The 21,556-nt window shown below is 53.8% G+C and overlaps 1 protein-coding gene across 4 annotated transcripts in view; it reads right to left on the bottom strand.

The window, feature by feature from the left end:
• Positions 1-11,471: 11,471 nt before the first annotated feature.
• The window catches only part of DHRS3 (dehydrogenase/reductase 3), a 41,916-nt gene continuing 31,831 nt past the window's right edge, over positions 11,472-21,556 (bottom strand). For all 4 annotated transcript variants that reach the window (XM_077151244.1, XM_077151245.1, XM_077151242.1 and 1 more), the window contains exons 3-6: positions 20,745-20,864; positions 20,183-20,421; positions 13,216-13,341; positions 11,472-11,995 (exon numbers count right to left, since the gene is read on the bottom strand). In XM_077151244.1, coding sequence (XP_077007359.1) covers positions 11,911-11,995; positions 13,216-13,341; positions 20,183-20,421; positions 20,745-20,864 — 570 coding nt within the window. In that variant the 3' untranslated portion in view covers positions 11,472-11,910. The remainder of the gene's footprint in view (positions 11,996-13,215; positions 13,342-20,182; positions 20,422-20,744; positions 20,865-21,556) is intronic.

The following is a 21,556-nucleotide window of genomic DNA, read 5'->3' as shown; positions in this document are numbered from 1 at the left end:
TTCTAAGCAGGAAGTAGGTGGTCAGGTCTGTGTCCCGGAGGGGACTTCCTGGCAGCTGGGCGGGGTTGCCTGAGAGGGTCAGAGTGCCGTGTAGACAGACACCCACTCAGGAGTCTGTCCAAGGGCCCACGTAATGTGAAACCAGGCTGTGGGGATGGAGGAGAAAGGAGAAAGGAGGTGGGCGCCAAGCAGCCTCTTGGGACTGGGGGCAGGTCACCAGAAGAGCTGGTGGAATAGGACGGGGAGCTTTAGGGAATGTTCCTGCATCACCTGGACCCCAGACTCCATCAAGCAGCCTCATCTCAGGGGCGGTGGGGTGTCAAGCCTGGAGGCAGCTGTCTGCAGGGTTGAGTCCTGCTCCACTTCTCCATGCTGGGTTTGTGTGACATCAGCTCCCTGAATCTTGACTTTCTTACCCAGTACATAGGAACCACAAGCCCCTCCTGGCAGATGTGACAGGGAGAGGAACTGCATCAATGGAAGCCTAGAAGTGCTGTCAATGTCAAAGTATGCTCGAAACATAATGAGTTATCATCACAGCCTCCAGCTCTGCAGGGAACCGGCCTGGGAGCACCTCGGCCTGGCTGGGTCCTCTGTGACACACGCAGGTACCTACAGCCCTTGGCGGCATCCCCAAAGGGAGAGGATTGCCTGCTGCTGCCCCTGGTTTTACCCCTGGCCTGGGGCCTCAGCTGTCCACTCCCAAGCAGGGTGGCATTTCCTTCTCCACCCTAAGGCCAGCCCCTCACAGCCCGGGAGGGGCCCTTTTTACCTCCTGGGCCTGGGCAAAGCAGCACTCTCCCCTGCAGCTCTTACACAGAAGGGACAGAGGAACAACCCGTGGCTCTTCACGCTGTCCACTTCCGGGTCCCCTTGACCCCACCTCTAGTGATCCCTCAAACTCTCCCTTCTCCCAGCCACCACCTTCTCCTATCCGGAACAGTGACCAGTTCCCGCTTCTACCCGGGCTCCAATCTCTGCATTCAGAGCAGCCTTTCTAAAACACAAAACTGAGCATGTCACCCAAGTCCAAAGTCCTTCCCACGGCCCGCTGTGTCCTCTCCAATCGGGTCTGGCCGACTCCCCAGAGCCACATAGGCCCCCCTGCCTGCCCACCCCACCCTCCTGGGGTTCTGACCTAAGACCTTTGCTCGGTTCCCCAAATGCTCCCCTCCCCCCCCCCCCCCCCCCCACATTCTGAACCTCACCTTGGTCCACTTCTCTGGAAGGCTGTCCCTACCCCCACCTAACCCGTCATGACAAAAGTAAGATCTCTCTGCCTGATGGGCCAGAGCCCGGCTGGGACCAGCCCCTGCCTCTGAAGTTCGCTGCCACAGCCCAGGCCTGACCCACAGGGGCCTTTGTGTAATATTTGTCTAAGACCGCGTGACTCCAGATGAGCAGGGCAAACCACGCACAGGTTCTAACATTTCCCTAATGCAGGCCCCACATGGGCCTCTTGCTTCATCTCCTGCACATAGATTTGATCTTATTAGTTGGCGAGAGGCTTCTGCTACGAAGCCGGTCCCCACGACCCAGAAGTCCTCCCCTGGAGGTGAGGACAAGGCTTTCATAACCAACCCTGACCTCCCCACCACCTCCCCACCACCATTTTCTCTCCCAGTTGTGTGGTACAGGCTGGTTTCCATTCCTCTAAGGAGGGGGACGGGGAGGGGCAGGGGACCGGGTGACCCCAGGAGATGTCCCGGCTGCCTTGGGACTGCCAGATAGGACTGGGCAGCTGCCAAGCACTGCGCCAGCCACCTGCCCACTAGGGCGCCCGCTCGCTGCCAGTCAGGGGCCTGCGGTCAGGAGGGGGCACCAGCTGCCCGTCACCACACTGGCCAACTGTCAGTCAGGAGAGGCCACCGTCCCACTGCGGGAACTCACTGCCTGCCCGTCAGCGCAGGGGCCAACTGCCACTCTGAAAGGCCCAGCAGCAAGTCAGGGAGTCCAGCAACAGTCACTCTGGTGACAGCTGTTGTTTCTGTTGCCCAGCATCCTCTTGACTTTCCACTGGCAAGGGCATCCCATTTGGACGCCCTGGGAACCATCCCCCACCCCCAGCCTCAGGCCATGTGCTTAAAGGAGTTTGATTTCCAAAGGGGCAAAAGGAGGGAACCACATGACTTAGGCCTGGCCAATCAGAGCATTGTATTCCTTTGGCAGCTGTGATTGGCTCACATGTGGACATGTGACTCAAACTAAGCCAACCGGGACCAATCAGCTCTAACTCTGAGTAAGTAGGATGAAAAGCTGCTCTTTCCCCTCAGATGGACTCTGGAGGGTGAGAGGCTGGAGCTCAGTAGCCATCTATCCTGCCATCACTAGAGCAAGATGTTTGAGACGGAAGCCAGCCTAGAGGATGTGGAACTGAAGGACAGAGAAAGAGAAGTTGGGTCCTGAACTGGAACCATGGAAACATGCTTTGAACACCTGGATGCAGCCATACCTGAACCATAGCTGTTATGGAAACCAATTACCCCCCGACCCCCACCCTTTTTGCCAGAGCAAGAATCCTTGTGGATGGAACCAGTGTCTCACGGGGCACCATCTGCCAGGCAGAGAACCAGCCCTAGTCTGAGCCTTGGCGTGGTACCAGGGGAACTTCTGACTGAAAGCCTTAGACAAACCCCAGATGGGCTCCACGTTTGCTTTCCCTGCACCTGGGAAAGTCACGACTCAGCCATTCACACACTGCCTCCATACTTTGACTCAGTAACCAGTGCTGCAAAGAAGTGGGGTGGAGGCTTCTCTCCAGTTGTCTGGCGGCGGCGACAGGCTGTGTCCAGGCTCAGTAGGCCCTCCCAGGGTCCAGCGGCGATGGCAGTGGTGGGGATAGCTGTGTCCTCACCCGGCCATCTTGTGGCAGGGTTTGGGGGCTGTGCTCTGGCTGCATCTTTGGCTGTCTCCCCAGTTTTTGAGCCTGGTTTGTGGTCTTCCAGGCAACCCTTTGAGCTTCCAACGCCCATTCCATAAATTCTGTTTTCTGCAGAAAGCAGCTGGGGACTGGGACCGAGAACCCCGATGTGCCTTTTGCACCGTCAGGGAGGGGCTGGAGCTCCTGGCCCTGGGTCCCTGGCTCCAGCTGTCAAACTCCTGCCTCGATCTTTGCCACTCGCACCCCAGTGGGCATTCTGAGAATATGAATTCCTTGCACCCGAGTGTCCTTCCAAGCTCCCTGGCATTTTGCTGGTCACATTTTAGGGGCTCAAGGAATTAGTGAGGGGGTAATCTGCCCTCAGGCACTGCCTTTGGATGCTGGCATTTGTGTCTGTCTGTCTGAGCAAGGGTGTGGGGTGTGGAAGAAGTGAATGTTCCATTTCCCTGCAGATTCATGGCTAGAAGAGCAGAGCTGAACCCAGTGAGCCCTGGAAGGAGCCTGCCTTGAGCCCGTGTCATCACAGAAGGGCCTCAGATGCCAGTCCAAGGCCACCCACCTTGGCCCACTTGCGACCTGGGAGGAGCAGTCAGGTGAGGGCATCTGGCAGGACAGGAGATGGATTGGCCAGGAAGAGGCCACGCCACCGGGCTGGATAGCCATATAGGTGAATAATGGCAAGGATTGTGTTGCACATTCTTTGCATACCGGGCTCTTATTCAAGAAGCCATGAAACCCAGGGATTAAGCACATGGGGTTTGCAGCTGGGCTCTGGGGTTCAAATCCCAGCTCTGCCATTACTAGCTGTGCAATAAACCCCAGGCACATTACTTCAGCTCTCTCCGCCCCATTTCCTGTGAAATGTTGAGAGGCTTTAATTATCAAATGCATATAGAGCAGTTAGGGTCTGCCGCATACCAAGCACACAAGCAAAGCATAAATTACGTGCATTATTCCCTTGATTTTCACAAACCATTCCGTGAGGACAGGGTTGTTGGTCCTCTTCTATAGACGAGGAAACTGAGGCTCAGACAGTTGAAGTGACCTGCTTCAGCCCCACAGAGCTGGGATGCAGAATCTCAGCCAGACCTGGCTGGCTCCGAGGTCCAGCCTCTTCCCTTCTGTCCAGGCCCCCAGCCCCCAGCTGCCCTGACCAAGTGTGCTGGCCCCGGCACACAGCCAGCCCTCAGCTCAGTGATCAGCCAGCGCAGTGGTGAACAAAGTCGGCCAGAATCCCCCCACCCACTCACCCAACAAAAAGCCCATTTCCTCGGGGGATTCCCCGTGGCATCGGTAGGAAGCTCGGCCTCCCCACCACCCTCCGAGCACCGGGGCTGTGGAAGCGAGCGCGCCCGAGGCCAGGTCCCAGGCTGGGGCTCTGCCCGCGACTACTGACGCCACCTTTGCTGGCAGGATCCAGTTACAGCCCAGCAGCAGCTCCGGGGAACAAGCCCAGCTTGTCTCTTCCTGGAACTATTTAATTCCTTTGTCTTGTGAATGTTGAAAAATGAAAGGAATGATAAGGATTTGGGAGGTGGGGGGTGGGAGGCAGTCCAGAAAATTCTGCAGCACTGGCATAACTCGCCAAGAGGGCGGCGTGAGGGAGTTTTTAAACCAAGTCAAAAGAAAGGAAACCTTGAGTTAAGGCAGGAGATGCCCGAGGGGTTGGAGGCTCTGGCACCCGTGTCTCCCCACAGGTGGGTCAGTGCTCAGGCCTGGGGGCAGAGGGTTTGAGCCTGGCTCTGTTGCTGGCCTCACCACTGTTAGGCCACTGAACCTCTCTGGGCCTCCACCTCCTTAACTCTACAACACCACCGACACTGGCTCCCATGCTTTGGGTTGTTATGAAGAAGCGATGAGAAAATGTGGGTGGAACAGGGGTTCTCAGTGGGGGGGAGGGGAGGCATTTAGCTCCCTAGGGGACACTTGGCAATGCCACAACTGGGAGGGGAAGGCACTAGTGGCATCTACTGGGTGGAGGCCAAGGATGCTGCTGCACATCCTACAATGCCCAGGACAGCCCCCACCCCACCCCCTGCAGCAGAGGTTTCTCCAGTCCAGAATGCCACATGCCATGGTTGACAAACCCTGGTATGGCACACCGCACATTTAATGACAAAGATTGGGCTTCATTACTCAGGGGGCTGAAAGTGCCAAGGAAGGTGGAGGGTGAATGGGGTGTGTTGGGAGTGTTCTAGTTTGCTTGCAGCAGGAATGCAAGATACCAGGAACAGAATGGCTTTTGAAAAGGGGAATTTAATAAGTTGCTAGTTTACAGTTCTAAGGCCAAGAAAATGTCCCAATTAAAGCAAGTCTATAGAAATGTCCAATCAAAGGCATCCAGGGAAAAATACCTTGGTTCAAGAAGGCCGATGAAGTTCAGGGTTTCTCTCTCAAATGAGAGGGCACATGGCAAACACGGTCAGGGCTTCTCTCTCATCTGGAAGGGCACATGGCAAACACGGCGTCATCTGCTAGCTGCTTCTCCTGGCTTCCTGTTTCATGAAGCTCCCCAGGAGGCATTTTCCTTCTTCATCTCCAAAGGTCGCTGGCTGGTAGACTCTGCTTCTCGTGCCTGTGTCGTTCTGCTCTCTCTGAATCTCCTTTTTCTCCAAAATGTTTCCTCTTTTATAGGATTCCAGTAAACAAATCAAGACCCACCTGAATGGGTGGAGAAATATCTCTGCCTAATCCAGTTTAACAACCACTCTTGATTGAGGCACATCTCCAGGGAGATGATTGATTACAATTTCAAACATATAGTACTGAATCAGGATTAGAAGAAACGGTTGCCTTTACAAAATGGGATTAGGATTGAAGACGTGGCTTTTCTAGGGTCCATACATCCTTTCAAACCAGCACAGGGAGGAAGATGAGGGCTTCCAACAAAGATTCTCTGCCTCTTTGTTCAGGCAACAAATATTTCCTAAGTGCTCAGTGTGTGGCTCTACCCCCTGCCCTCATGGAGTGTCCAGTCCAGTGGGGAGAGAGGGACGAGACTGACCAACTGAGCAAGGAAATAGCAAATGGCCCCAATTAACCATCGACAACTGAACGGCTAAACAAAATGTGCTCTATCCAGACAATGGAGTATTCCTCAGCCACACAGAAAGAATGAAATTCTGACACATGCTACAGCACAGGTGAATCCTGACGACATCATACTGGGTGAAAGAAGCCAGACACCAAAGAGTCATATATTGTATGATTCCATTTAAATGAAATATGCAGAATAGCCAACGTATAGAGACAGAAAGTGGGTTAGTGGATGCCTAGGCCTGGGGAGGCAGTTGCCTTTTGGGATGAAAATGTTCTAAAATTAATGGAGCATACTGAAAACCATTGAATTGTACACTTTATTTTATTTTTGTTGGAATTGCATTCTTTAAATGGGTGAATTATATGGCATATAAATTCTATCCCAGTGAGGCCGAGATGATATGTACAATAATTATGGTGAACGGAGAGAAGGGCGGTGAATATAAGAAGCAAAAGGCTGAGATGGAGCTGCCCGGGAGCCACACTGTGGTCCCCAGGCTGCCTCTGGGAGGTGACGGCTAAGGTGGAGTCTGCAGGCTGGGATGGGAGGAGATGGGGCCAATTCCAGGCAGAGGGAACGGGTGTGCAAAGGACCCCAGGGAGCTTGCTGTGTTCTGGACAAAACACGGACCTGGTCACGTGGATGGCAGCTGGTGGCCTTAGTGGCCTGGCGTCGACGCTTGGGACGTGCAGAAATATTGGAGGGCTTAATGAATAGCTACGTTCAGTGGAAAGGTGGATCTATTTGCAAGGGGCTTTTATGTTATCCTTCTCGGGAGAATCCTGGGAATCCCCAGGGATGGGGGAGGGGCAGGGGGTTGGTGATGAGGCACCCTGTGCTGATTTGAAAGGATGTATGTCCCCTAGAAAAGCCATGTTTTAATCAAAATCCCATTCCCTATTCAATACTGTATGTTTGAAAATGTAATCAGATCATGTCCCTGGATGATGTGATTTAGTCAAGAGTGGTTGTTAAACTGGATTAGGTGACGACATATATCCACCCATTTGGGTGGGTCTTGATTAGTTTCTGGAGTCTTATAAAAGAGGGAACATTTTGGAGAATGGGAGATTCAGAGAGAACAGAGCAAAATGACATAGCCACGAGAAGCAGAGTCCACCAGCCGGTGACCTTTGGAGATGAAGAAGGAAAATGCTTCCCAGGGAGCTTCATGAAACAGGAAGCCAGGAGAGGAAGCTAGCAGATGACGCCGTGTTCACCATGTGCCCTTCCAGATGCGAGAGGAACTCTGCCTGTGTTTGCCGTGTGCCCTTCCAGCTGAGAAAGAAATGTTGAACATCATCGGCCTTCTTGAACCAAGGTATCTTTCCCTGGATGCTTTTGATTGGACATTTCTATAGACTTCTTTTAATTGGAACATTTTCTCGGTCTTAGAACTGTAAACTAGCAACTTGTTAAATTCCCCTTTCAGAAAGCAATTCTGTTTCTGGTATCATGCATTCTGGCAGCTAGCAAACTAGAACACACCCCAAGTAGTTCAGTCCAGGGAAGCTGGTGACACCCCATCCCCCCGTCCCCAGGTCCCCACCTGTGCAGCCAGTCTCGTGGGTCAGGCCGGGTATACCCCTGACCTTCCCAGTCAGTCAGGTCAGCTAGCTCGGGGTGCCTCTTTGGGGGGTGATGGGCATTCACGGCGCGAGCAGCCTCCAGTGGTGCCTTTGGGGGATGTTCTGGGTGCATTTTCATCATCAGCCATGGAGCGCTTGCAAGGACTCTGCCCAGAGCCAGCCTTGGCGGAAGAGCCAGAGAAGTGACCTGGGCGCCAGCTGTGAGGCAGGGGACAGCCGTCCCTGGCCCCGGCGAGGCGCCTCCCGGCCCTGCCCGGCGCCCCTTGGCTCTGTCCTCCCCAGGGGCCTCCCCAATCCTGCACCTGCCGCGGCAGCCCAGCTCATCATGCAGGAGCTCTGGCCCTGCCACGCCCACGAGGAAGCCAGCTGGGCCTGCAGGACACAGGAGAGGCAAAGCCAAAGCCATGGGCCCAGGTGTCCTGAGGGGCGGGAGGGTCCCGGCCAGAACCGTGGCCGCCCCTGTGTCTGCGAGGCCTCCTTAGGTCTCTTCACACTGGGTGCCGGCCTGGGCCCAGGAGGGGGAGGGCAGGACCGTCACGTCCCCTCTGCAGGAGAAAGGTGAGGCACACGCAGGGGGTGGCAGAGCCGAGACGGAGACCCAGACCCGTGGACTCCAGAGCCCAGCATTTCCCCGTGGGCACTGATGTCTCCCACCTCTCGGGGAGCCCCCTGGCCAGAGGGCCCTTGTGGGGAGGGTGGGAAATTCCGGGCACTGGGGGCGGGGGAGAGGCGGGCAGTAGGGCAACTGGGCCCGTGATGGAGGGGGCCATGCTTGTGAATGTCTGCGCACCAGACCCACTCAGAGGGGCCTGCGGCCTCCTGCGGAGAGGGACGCGGCCACCTCCGGGTGCTGCCTGAGCGAGGGGCATCTGCGTGGAGAAGCTCTTCTTAGAAACAGATGTCTGGGCTCTCCTCACAGAGAGCAGCCCCCTCTGGGGACCTCCCCTCCTCGGGAGAAGTCCAGAAGCCAGTGGTGGGAGGGAGGGTCTCTTCTCCCCTAAATGACCGGCCCCGCCGCCTGCCTAGGACTATTCTTTCCCCTCTGGGCTTCTCAGCACTCGGGGCTGCTGGATTTGTGTTTTAGCCCTGGCTCCTCTTTGTGCATTAGACTGGACTCCCCAGGGGCAGAGGCTGCCTCCCTCGTCAGATGGGGTGCTTGGAAGAGGCGGGGTGAGCCCCCTGGTCAGTCCTGGAGCTTTCTGTCACCCTCGCCCTCCGGGCCATCTGTTAGGTCCAAGGAGACCTAACAGGAGAGTCCATTTCTCAAAGCGTCCGGGCCCTGGGAGTGGGGCTATGGCCTTTTGCCAGGCTGGACACCCTGGTCCTCGGACCCGTGCCGGGATGGGGCTTGGGTCTGGTGCTCCCCAGGCTCGGGGCCCACCTCATCCTGGTTCTCTCTGGGAAGGGGGAGGGGCCTTTCCCAAGCGCCAGTCTTCTTTGCAGGGTGGGCATGGCCTGTCCTGCCCCTCGGGGGCGCAGCATGCTGGGGGTTGTGCTCCCTCGCTTGTGCCCAGCTGGTGGACAGAATTAGCTCTCCAAGTGGCTGAAACACTGTGGGGAAGGGCCAGGCCAGGGCGCCCTGGGAATCTGCCCAAGGCTTTTTCCCCTGGTTCCTGTGGGAAAAGATCCAGAAAATGCAGAAATTTCTGAAAAGATCCAGAAAATACTGCTGCCATCCTGGCCGAGAGGGAGGGAGCTCTTCAGGAGGGGCTCCAGGGACCGGCGTCACCAAGGGGTCCCACCGCAGCCACGGCTGGGCTCCTGTCTCAGCGGGCCCTGGGGAGGCTGGCGGGACCGTGCTTGCTCCCAGGTCCACCCAGACAGACTCCAGGGCCCTCGCTGCGTCCCTGGCCTGCAGGCCACATGCGGCTGCAGGCGTCAAGTCCTCTCCAAAGAGCTGATTTGGAGCCAGACCATGACCAGAGCAGTCCAGCCCCTGTGTAAGGCTGGGGAGCCCTTGGCAACGCCGGCGACCCCCCTCTTCCTGCTCCCCTGTCCCTGCCCACCCCAGTCCATCTCAGTCCATCTCAAGCCTGATGGGCTCACCCCATCAGGTGAGGCGACAGGAGCAGCCCCGTACCCCCCTTGTCAACCCCCTGCCACCCAAACACACATGCTCTGGTGACACGTTCTTAGAGACAAAAAAAAAAACGAAGGTCCTGGCTCAGCAGCCTCTCCTGTCCCTTGCTGCTGTACGTGCCCTGGTGAGAAAGGGAACGTTCGGGTCAGATGGAGCTGGGTTCAAATCCTGACGGCTGGCCTCATGAGCTGTATGAACCTGGGCAAGCCATTTCCCTGCCCGCAGTCTTCTCACCTATGAAACGGCCTTGAGTCTTAAGGGCTCCACGACCCAGGGGTCGCAGCGTCCTAGCGCTTGCAGGTTGCAAGTTACCCTTATGCTTCCTTCCTCTTTCTGCCTAAATCTTAACTTCTCCTGTACTCTTCGGGCACCTCCTCCCAGGTGGTGGCGGACGGTGGTGCAGTTCCAAACGACAGGCCACTCCTTCTTGGAGGACTGTACATCCCGTGGTGGCCTTATCCGGCCTGACCAGGTGGCTTGCTCTGGCCAATCAGACGTAAGCGGAAGTGACGTGTGCTGTCTCTGGGGAGAGAAACTTTAGGAGCCCGGGCTGGGTCCGCTCGTCTGTCCACCTCGGCACCACCCTGGGTGCAGGCTCCTCCGGCGGCCGGTCCTGGGATGACGGGGACGTGCATCAGGGCTGGGGCCACCTTTGAAGGACAGGCGGCAATGGTCAGACGGAAGCCTTCTTCGGGGAGAGCCGTGTCCACTGTGACTGCTGGAAGTTTTTTAAGAAGCGGGCACCCCCCTCCCCCGCCCCACCCAAGGGCTGTTTTGGGGTCTCCAGCTGCCATTAGGTGTAATTGATGACCAATGAGATACAATGCCATGTCTCGGGCTTCGTGGCTCGTCCACGGGTGCTCAGGAAACGGGGTGTGATCACCAGGTGGCACCTTCTGCATGCAGACCAGGCCAGGCCGAGGGACTCACCTCTCAGTGCACGCTGGGGGGGCTCAGCTTGATGGGCTTTACGTGTAAAGGCAAGGTTTATGAACGCATAGGCAACCTCCTTGCTTGAATTAGGACTTGTCACCTTCTCCTTCACTTCCTAATTCCACCCATCCCGCTGTCCTCTCACCCACCTGCAAGAGCTGTGTGGACACGGGCTACTCACATGAGAGCATTAGATAAACAAAGTTGGGTTTACTAAGTTTGCTGCGACCGGGGAGCCCACATACCCCGGGGGAACCACGGGCATCTCTGATAGTCTTTTTGGCTATCATTTTTTCCCGTGGATTGAGCCCATGCCAATCCCTTCTGCTGCTCCAGACTCCCCCCCCACCCCCCCTTCTTCTTTGCTATCTCAAATGTATTCCCTGCAATAAAATCTGACCCTGGAATCTGTAGCACCCCTTCAGCACTGCCTTATTCCAATTGTGTTGTCCCCAAGTGTTTCCAGTGACTCAATCCTCTTTTGGACAGATTATCGGCATCTTGGCGCCCTGCTGGTCTTCAGTTTTGGATTCTCAGCAACGATCCCCTCTCAGGCCCTGGCACATGCTGGGTAGACCAGAGGGTGCTCCATAAAGGCCGAGCTGGTGGTCTGGTGGTAGTGGGACCGTGGTGGGGAAGAGGGCAGCTCTAACCATGGCCAGCTCTCTGCAGGCTAGTTCATGACAGTCACACTGAACAAGCTGAGCAGTCAGAGTGGGCCGCCTGCCAGGCCGCTGCTGGTGGGTTAGCAGAGCTAACGAGGGACCAGGCACCACCCTCTATCCCAGGCCTGGGTTCCAAGCCCTCTTCTGACCTCTGTCTCCTTCTCACCTACTCTGGAGACCCTAAGCAGACCAATTCTCTCTCAAAGGATGGGCTGGTGGTTAAGACTGCCTCCCTCCCCAGTGTGCACCGGGGACCAGGGGTTAGGGACTCCAACAAAAGAACTCGCAAAAGCCATCTCTCTTTATTTTCCATTCCTGCCGTTCAACCAGTTTGCGCAAGCTGAGGGTGAGTGGATTGTGGAAGGCAAGGAAGGGCATCTGGGACTAGACCCTCCCAGAAATCATCTATGCACACTGCTGAGGCTGGTAAGACTCGAGAAGCAATTTAACAATAAACTCTACAGGATGAGAAATGTACAAAAGTGTCAAGGTGACTGCTGGTTGGTTTCTTGCCTCCCCATGGGGGTCACAGTTATGCCCATCAGTCCTGTGCAAAGGTCCTGGGGCTGACCTGGGAAGGACAGCCAGATCCTCCCCCCGGTCAGGAGCAGTCCTGGTCCCCCAGCGGAAATGCGCCAAGAGACGGGCCCGTGGGTGTGTGCCCAGGTGCCGTGGCCGCCTCAGGCTCCGTGGCTCCTTGAGAACATCTCTGTGTCCTGCCTCTATGTCCGTCCTTTGAAAGTGTTCATGCAGGTGTAGGTTCCTGAGAATTTGTGGATCTCCTCGAGTGCAGCCTGTGGGAGTATGCTGTGGGGGTGGGAAGGAGGGGACATGGTCAGTGTTCCCCAACCCTCTCTCCTGGCTGCACACCAGCTTCCTCCCCCAGCCACCCGCCTTCCCCAGCCACCCGCCTCCATCTCCAGGGGGAAGGGCTTTCAAGTAAGTGGATGAGCAGCTGTTTTTACTAAGTAAGGGGCAGCAGGAACAAACAAGCTTCCAAAGCCACATTCTTAGCATTTTAGAGCCTAGAGGTATTGCAGAGATCAATCAACTCCATCCCCAATCAACTCCAACAAATACTGACTATGTGGGACTGTGGAATTAGTATGATTTGGGTATCACCTCCTCTGGGCAGCTTCCCAGAATCACCCTCAGATCCCTCTCTGCTTCCTAGACCCTGCGCTTCCTCATCAAGCCCGGGTGCTGTCTTCGCCTTTTACCTACCAAGCCTGCAGGTGGTTTTGCAGCTGATTTTATTCCATCTCTGACCCAGGCTTTAGCACAGGGTGGGGCACGGAGTTCTCTGTTTGCTGAATCAAATTGAGGGCCAGGAGTCCCTGGGGATGCCTGAGACCCTTTCAGCAATCTGCGAGGCCCAGATTATTTTTATAATAGCACTAAGACTTTATTCTCCTTTTCCATGTTCATTCCCTCATGTGCATACAGTGGAGTTTTCCAGATACTACATGATACATGACATCACAATAGATTGAAATCACAAGCAGATACCAGAATCTGACAATAAAGAGAACAGCAAAATTGTAAAACAATGCCACCGTTCTCATCAAATTCCATTTGTTTTGGAAAATACAATTATTTCTCATGAAATATCATATTTATGTTAACATTTAATGGGTTTCTTATTGTTATTTTTAAAATGAATGAACAAATAAATATTTTAGTGTAAATAAATGTATAAATTTGGTAGTTTTATCGGTTTTAATTTCTAATATAGCCAATAGTGATAAGTACGACTAACATAAGCAAAAACTCTTTGGCTTCTCAATCATTTTCAAGAAGGCAAAGGGGTCCTGAGACAAGAAGGTTTGAGAACTGCTGCCTCTAGCAGGGCTAGTAAATCCATGGCAGAGAGGCTGCCGCTCCCCCTTTCTATGCCCACAGCAGACATGACTAATCAATCCCGTGCACTTGCTCCTGCCTGCTGCCTCTTCCCCTCCAGGGTCCATGGGGAGAAGGAGACATGGTCAACCGAGTCTGACGTAGTGCCTCCTCCCCCAGCCCCGTACCTTTTCAAGATAACAAGGGCGTGCATTGTCCAGGGGAGCAAGAGGAGGGCCTGATTGAGCTGCACGGCTTCCACCGTCTTCCGGGCCACCACCTCTGGCTTCAGCGGAGGGAAGAGGTTGGGAAACCTATAGGAAGGAGGAGGTAAGTGGGTTTCTTAGAGAAGGAGGTGCTCTGCCGCAAACCCCTCCATGGCTGATGCATCTGGGTCACCCAAAGGCGAGAATTCTCCCGTTGGAGAGACTCGGACCTTTGTTTGGGAAATGCCCCATCACCCCAGGCTTGTGAGAAATTCCACACACCCCTCTCTCCCGGCAGAGACGGGGAGCGCCTGGGAGCAGGGCATTTCAAATGCCAACCAGAGCCCAGGCTGCCCTGCACAACCCCCCAGGGCCTCCCAGCGCCCTGCCCCTGCTCTCTCCACTCATGCACGGCTCGCTCTCTTCCCTACTCACTCTGCTGCGGCGAGACCGTCCAATCTTTCTGTTTTTGCCACAGCTCGCTCACCTGCTGTCCCCTTTGCCTGGGCCACTCCTTCTGGGTCCTCCTCTGGTAGGTGTCTCAGCCAAGACCACCCAAAGGAATCTCTGCTCTTGGCCACATGTGCCACCTCTAGAGTGACCTGGCCTGATTGCTCCATTACCAGCCTGTCTCCCTGAGGATGGGTGGAAGAGACCCAGTTGCGTCTCCAGCATCCGGCAGTGTCGGCCCAGAATACATGGTTCATAAACTTCCTGAATGGAGGAATACTAAAGGGTCTGCCGTGCCCTGAGTCCTGCTCATCCTACCTAGAGGCTGGGGCTCTGCTGGGAATCCCTGTCCCTGTTCCCCACCCCAGCTTGCCCATTCAACCACTCATTGATTGATTGATTGATTCATTCATTCATTCATTCAAATATTTACAGAGTGTTTTCCATGGGTTTGACATGTGAACGAATGTTTGAATGAACAAATCTCAGGGGCTTCTCGTGCCCACGTGGAGGTGTCTAACCTGCAGCCCCTACAATGGGGGGGGGGGGTGAAGTAGGAAGCCCCTCCCCAGAGCTCCCTCGGGGCCAGGCCTGTGGTAGTGCCCCACCTGCATTACTCTCTCCAATTTACAGGTAAGAAACCTGAGTCCGCCGGGCACTAGGTATTCAAACGAGGCCTGCGTGAGTGCCAGGCCAGTGCGCCGCCCACTGTCTTCGCCCTGGGTTCTCCCGGCACCTGCGGTAGGTGCAGGGCTGAGGCTGCTGGCTCCAGCCCCGTCACTCAGAGGGCTTATGATCTGCTCTGGCATTGGGAGGATGAAGGGCCACGAGTCACCGTTCTCACGTCACCCCTGGGCATCTTGGGTGCCCCAGGATGGGCTTGGCCTCAGAAGGTCCAAGGATCTCAGAAAAGACTCTGCCCTGCCCTGGACTTCCTTTGCCGTCATGATGGTGCTTCTAAGATGTATCATCCGGAAGGGCCGGCTGCCCGGGTGCTGCAGACATGAATGTATAGGGGCAGCTTGCTGATTCTGGAATCCTAGAGACACGGCCAGTGCAGTGGACTGTGTGGCCTCCACCCTTGGCCGGCCCTGCTGCTTGAGGGAAGGGAAAACAGGACGATATTCCAAGGTTCATGGGCTTGGGGGACAGGGCAAGAGACACTCCAACAGGAGAATCAGAGAGAGGAAGCCACGGGCATGTCTGCTGGCAGGACTTCTCTTTTTTCTGCGGTGAGTGGGAGGGAGATATGGGCAACTGGCAGACCAGTCCCTCCCACTGAGGCAGCACCAGTAAGGAAATGGCATGGCTGTGATATCTGCTCTGCCAGTTGCTAGCTGTGTGTGCTTGGGCAGGTAACTTCACTTCTCTGAGCCTCAGTTCTCTCATCTGTAAAATGGGAATAAGTGCTCTCTTGGAATTCATATAAGGGTCAGCTGCAGCAGCGTTTGTACAGTGCCTGGTTGTGTGGTTGAAACCTAGAGGGAGTTCAAGAAATAGTGACTGGCAAACACCAATCCCTGCTTGGCCCCTCTTGTGGGGACCCATCAGTTTTATCCTAAACTTCGGCCGCCACACCTAACCCAAGGCTGCTGCTAGGCATGGCTGAGGAGGAAAGGGATGCTTTTATTCTTTTTCTATTTTTTTTGTTCTTCCAGGAAGTGAGAGTTATATGAATACCAATCATCCTTTTCCTGCCCTCCTCACCAAGCCCTCTGGGCTAGCCCTGCACAAGCGCGGGTAACTAACTGCCCCAAGAACTAACTTGTCCTCCCCACCAAGGAAGGCGCATCAGCCCCGGGGCGCGTGTCTGACCTCCTGGGCGACCTTACGGAGTCCTTATGAAGTCTTTTTTATCGATCAAGAAACAGAAAAGCTAAGTAACTTGGCCAAGGTCAGGCAGAGCTGGGATTTGACCCCAGGCACTTTGGACTCACCCTCTGAACTACTATGGGAAAATTACTTGCAGGGAAGCCCCCATTTCCTGCTAAGGCGGCTGAGAGGACCGCTAGAAGGTGAACAGACATCAGGGGGCGATGAGTGTGTAGGTCTCCTGCCCACTTCTGAGCTCAGGGCACCCAATTAAAACTCTGGATTGCCTCCGAGGCACTTCCATCCAATGTGCACTTATTGAGCACCTCCTGTACCCTTAAATGAAAAGAAATCAAACCAAGTTGTCATGGGGATAAAAGCTAATGTGTAACATGAATTAACCTAGCGTCCTTGAAATTCAGACTTTATGATAACTAATACACCAGCTGGGTATAAATATATACCTCTGTGACAAACTCTGACGATACGGTGTGCCAGGAAAATTCTTAATTATCTACATTTATGAAGATGCTCATGGGTAGTAAAAATAGTAAGAGCAGGTGTTTATTGAGCATCTAGTATGCCCTGGGCTTTACACTGGATGCATTACATATATTCTTTCTAATTGTCCCAATAATCCGCCCTTTGACCAACGAGAAAAGTAAAGCTCAGAGCGATATCAGCATTAGCGTGAAGTTTCACAACAGAAGGCAGCTGAGGGGTGATTCTCAACCACCAAAACCACACCAGCCCTCTTCGTTATGGAGCTAGGGTGTCCTGGGCAGTTACCATGGGCCACCCGCTGTGCTAAACGCCTCCCCTGAGCGACCCCACCGAACCTTCCGCCATCACCCTTCCATGCACACACTCTGATCATCATTGTCAGGAGAAGAAACAGAAGCATAAAAGGCAGAAGACAAAACTGTCATCCTCTCATCATATGTGGCACTGAAAAATGAGGAAAAAATCTTTTCTGGACAATTCCCCATTTTCATTTCTCTATAACCATATGCCCCATTCCTGACTGCATGTGACTATAGCACCATTTACAAAGCATTGACTGCATATCAGATACTGTGCAAAGTGCTCCCGCTTTATCCTCATCGCAGAACCCACTGACATAGGCATGCCTTAGCATCCCGTTACAGATCAGCAACAGAGGCCAGAGCGGTAACCAATCCGACTTCAGGCCACACGGTGCCAGGTGCAAGAGTGAGTCTTTACTTCAGGTACCTGATCCCCAAAGCACTGCTCCAAACCAGTGGTCTCCATTCTGGGCTCCACCTAAGAGATGCTGAATTAATTGGTCTGGTGGGGAGGAGGGATCAGGTCTCCACATTTTTTTAAATTGAGCTGATACTTTGCATACAATAAAAGGCACAGCTTAATTCCTTTTCACCTATCTAATCTTCACTCAGGTCAAGAATAGAGAACCTAAAAAGCCTAGAAAGGTCCCTCATGCCCTCTCCCGGGCAATATCCCACCCCTGTCATACCTTCTATCATTACAGCTCAGTTTTGCCTGTTCTAGAACTTCATGTAAATGGAACCATACAGAATGTGCTCTTGTATCTCTGGTTTCTTTCACACAACATATTTTTTTAATATTTCTCCATGTTGCTCAGGTATCTATAGTTTGTGCTCTTTTGACCATTGTATAGTATTCCACAGTGTGCTGGTTTGAAATGATGTATGTACCTTAGAAAAGCCATGTTTTAATCTTAGTCTCGTTTTGTAAAGGTAGTCGTTTCTTCTAATCCCTGTTCAGTATTGTATGTTTGAAACTGTAATTTGATCATCTCCCTGGAGATGTGATTTAATCGAGAGTGGTTGTTAAACTGGATTAGGGGAGATGTGTCTCCACCCATTTGGGTGGGTCTTGATTAATTTCTAGAGTCCTATAAAAGAGGAAACATTTTGGAGAATGAGAGATTCAGAGAGAGCAGAGCAGAACGATGTAGCCACGAGAAGCAGAGAGCCGACAAGCCAGCGACCTTTGGAGATGAAGAAGGAAAATGCCTTCTGGGGAGCTTCATGAAACAGGAAGCCAGGAGAGAAAGCTAGCAGATGATGCCATGTTCACCATGTGCCCTTCCAGCCGAGAAAGAAACTGTGACCGTGTTCGCCATGTGCCTTCTCACTTGAGAGAGAAACCCTGAACTTCATCGGCCTTCTTGAACCAAGATATCTTTCCCTGGATGCCTTAGATTGGACATTTCTATAGACTTTCTAATTGGGACATTATCTTGGCCTTAGAACTGTAAACTAGCAACTTATTAAATTCCCCCTTTAAAAGCCATTCTGTTTCTGGTATATTGCATTCCAGCAGCTAGCAAACTAGAACAGATTTTGGTACCAGAGAGTGGGGTGCTGCTGCAGTTTGCAGATACCAAACATGCTGGAAGGGCTTTTTAAATGGATAAGGGGAAGAATCTGGAGGAGTAGTGAGAAGCCAGGTAGAGAAGGCCTAGAATGCTTTGAAGAGACTGTAGGTAGGAATGTGGACTCTGAAGACACTTCTGATAAGTCCTTAGACAGAACTGAAGCCTGTGTTATTCAAGACTGGAAGGAAGATGAGCCTTGTTTCAAAATGGCAGATAATCTGACAAAATTGATGAGTGGCTTTGGCTGTAAGGCTGATTTTAAAAGCCATGAACTTGGATATTTAGCAGAAGAGATCTCCACATTAAATGTGGAACATGCACCTGGTTTCTCCTCACAGCTTATAGTGAAATGCGACAGGAAAGAGATAAGCTGAGAACCGAACTCTTGCATACAAAAAAACCAGAAATTGATCTTCTGGAAAATTCTGGCTTCCAGGAAGGGAGACTCCAGAGAATCACGCCCCATGTGAAGATTTAGCCAAATGTGGAACCAGTCAGCCATTTCAGAGAAAGCCAGGATTGGACATGGAGTTATCCAGGAAGGATTTGTGGAAACTCCTTATGTCTGATGGGCATGATCCGAGGCTACTGCATAGAATGCCAAAGAGAATGTTGCGGGATCCATATAAACAGAGCCACTGCCAGGCTGGACTGGGGCATTCAGAGAAGGGACACATTGGAGGAAAAATAGCTTCAGAGGCAAAACCATGGAGTCTGAGGTCTGAAGTCAAGAAGCCTCAGGCCAGGAGAGTGGACACACCCAAGCCCGTGGAGAGGGTGAGTTTGCCCCAAAGGCAGACAATGGGCTTCCACCTCCTTGTAGTGGAAGAGTCATGCCGCCTCAGGCCTTGGAGAGGGTGAAGCACGTTCCTTGGGGTTTGGGGAGGGCCTGGCTGCCACCACATGGAGGGGTTGAGCGTGTGCCCTGGATGTCAGAGAGCCCGGGTGCAGCCCCGATCCTTGAAGAGGGTGGAGCCAAGAAAAAGGTGGGCTCCCCAATGTCCCCCAAGGTTGCATGTGGAGAGAGGCAGTCCTCTGCGTAGGCCTTTAGAAAGGATGGGACTGCCACTTTCAGAAGCCCCGAAGATAAATGACTCTCAGACTTTGAAATCTAACGGACTTTGTCCCATGGGTTTTTCACCCTTGTATGGGTCCAGTGGCCCCTGTGTTCCTTCCTCCCTATGGAAATGGGCATATGTATCCTATCACTGTTCCTCCTCTGTATGTTGGCAGCAAATAACTTATTCTGAATTTCACAGATTCAGAACCAGAGGGTAATTTTGCCTTAGAACAGACCATGTCTGTAGCTAACTTTGATAGGAGTTTGTACTGTTTCTAACTTTGTATTTCATTAGTATTGGTACTGAAATGGTTTAAGGATCTCTGGTATTGTTATGGAATGGATGTATTGTGTATATTTGGAAAACGTGGGGTTTTTTTAGGGTCCAGAGAGTGGAATGTGCTGGTTTGAAATGATGTATATACCCTAGAAAAGCCATGTTTTAATCCTAATCCCATTTTGTAAAGGCCATCATTTCTTCTAATCCCTATTCAGCATTGTATGTTTGAAACTGTAATTAGATCATCTCCCTGGAGATGTGATGTAATCGAGACTGGTTGTTAAACTGGATTGGGGAAGCCATTTGGGTGGGTCTTGGTTAGTTTCTAGAGTCCTATAAAAGAGGAAGCATTTTGGAGAAGGAGAGATTCAGAGAGAGCAGAGCAGAACGACATAGCCACGAGAAGCGGAGAGCCGACAAGCCAGCGACCTTTGGAGATGAAGAAGGAAAACGCCTCCCAGGGAGCTTCATGAAACAGGAAGCCAGGAGAGAAAGTAGCAGATGACGCCAAGCTCGCCATGTGTCCTTCCAGCCGAAAGAGAAACAGTGACCGTGTTCGCCATGTGCCTTCTCACTTGAGAGAGAAATCCTGAACTTCATCAGCCTTCTTGAACCAAGGTCTCTTTCCCTGGATGCCTTAGATTGGACATTTCTCTAGACTTACTAATTGGGACATTTTCTCGGCCTTAAAACTGTACACTAGCAACTTATTAAATTTCCCTTTTTAAAGCTGTTCCATTTCTGGTATATTGCATTCCAGCAGCTAGCAAACCAGAGCACATGGTGTGCACGTAGCGTTGGTGGTAAGTAGCAGGATCTTAAGCCACTACAGTACCCTGCTGCCTTGAGGATGGAGAACCAGCGACAAGGTTGCAGAGCCGTCCCTGAGCCTCAGCCTCCCCAGCGCTCTCACCGGCTGGCTGGGCTGGGCTTGGGGGGGCGCCGGGAGGGGGCCTGTGCTCACCTGACCCGCATGCCCTGGAACATCTCAGTGCTGGTGTGGAAGGGCAGCACGGTGGTGGCGCTGACGCCCGGGCAGTCCAGCAGCCCCAGGGTCAGGCTCTCCATGAAGGCGAAGGCGGAGGCCTTGGACGTGCAGTAGTCGATGGCTCCGGGGATGGCAGATAGGGCCAGCACGGAGTTGAGGCACACGATGTGGCCATTCTGCAGCTCCAGCATACGCGGCAAGAAGGCCTTGGTGGTCTGCAGGCGGACGGGGGGTTGTGGAGCAACCGTAGCTTCCACCAGCCCCCCTGCACCTCTCCCAGAAAGACTCCCTGGGGGGAGCGGGGGCTGAGGGCTCCCTGCTGCGGGGGATGGAGTGCTGCATCCAGGGGGCCTGGACGCCTCCTGGGGCTGGTCCTTCCTGCTGTCCACCCGCCTTGCCCTCGGGTATCCTCGCTGGTGTGCGCCCCAGCCCAGCGGGCCTCTCCCTCCTCCCCCAGCCCTCCCAGGTTCCCTGGAGCCAGCTGGGCCCTGGCAGGGTGTGTCACCCAGGGCGGGCTCCGGCCCAGGGCGGGCCTTACCCAGAACTGGCCCAGGGTGTTGATGTGCTGGGACTTGAGGAGGGCGTCGTCGTCGCTGTCCATCAGGCTCTTCCCGTGGACCACGGCGGCGTTGTTCACCAGGATGGTGACGTCGCCCACCTGCGGGTGACAGGAGCCGTGGGCTGTCGGGGTGGCCGCCCCCGCCCGTGCGCGCACCGGAGGGGACCTGCCCCCAGCGCGCCCCGGCCGGGCCTCGGGGGCCACCGCGCCTCCCCAGCGTCAGTCTCAAATCGTAAACGGGGCCAATGCCCGCATGGTTCTAAGGTGAGGCAGCGACCTGTGGCCGCGATGCGCCTGTCACGTCGCGTGGTTACACTGGACTGAGGTTACAGGCACACAACGATGAAGCTTTGTTACATAAAGTCATTTACTGTGGGCCAGATACTTAAAAGGGTGGGTTTTGCTCCCTTGTGGCTCATTCGTACATTCGGTATGAATTGTTTGTTATCTGGTGGCTCAAGTCGGAAAGTTTCTCCTGGGCTGATGGGACATTTGACCCCGGAGTTGAGAAGAGAAACCCGTGAGGTCTGCACCTCCAGGGGGGCAGGGGATGACACCTGCTGAGTGATCAAAGGCCAACCTGCACCACGACCCCTCCTCCCTGGCAGCACACACACAGCCACACACACACACATAACCACACACACACACACATGCACAGCACACACACAGCCACACACACACACACACAACCACACACACAGCTACACACACACACATGCACAGCCACACACACAATCACACACACAGCCACACACACACAATCACACACACAGCCACACACACAGCCA

The sequence above is a fragment of the Tamandua tetradactyla genome, chromosome 2 (genome assembly GCF_023851605.1).
Source record: "Tamandua tetradactyla isolate mTamTet1 chromosome 2, mTamTet1.pri, whole genome shotgun sequence".
Lineage (NCBI taxonomy): Eukaryota > Metazoa > Chordata > Mammalia > Pilosa > Myrmecophagidae > Tamandua > Tamandua tetradactyla.
Note: the sequence above shows the minus strand (reverse complement) of the source record. Positions and strands in the feature narration are given on the sequence as shown.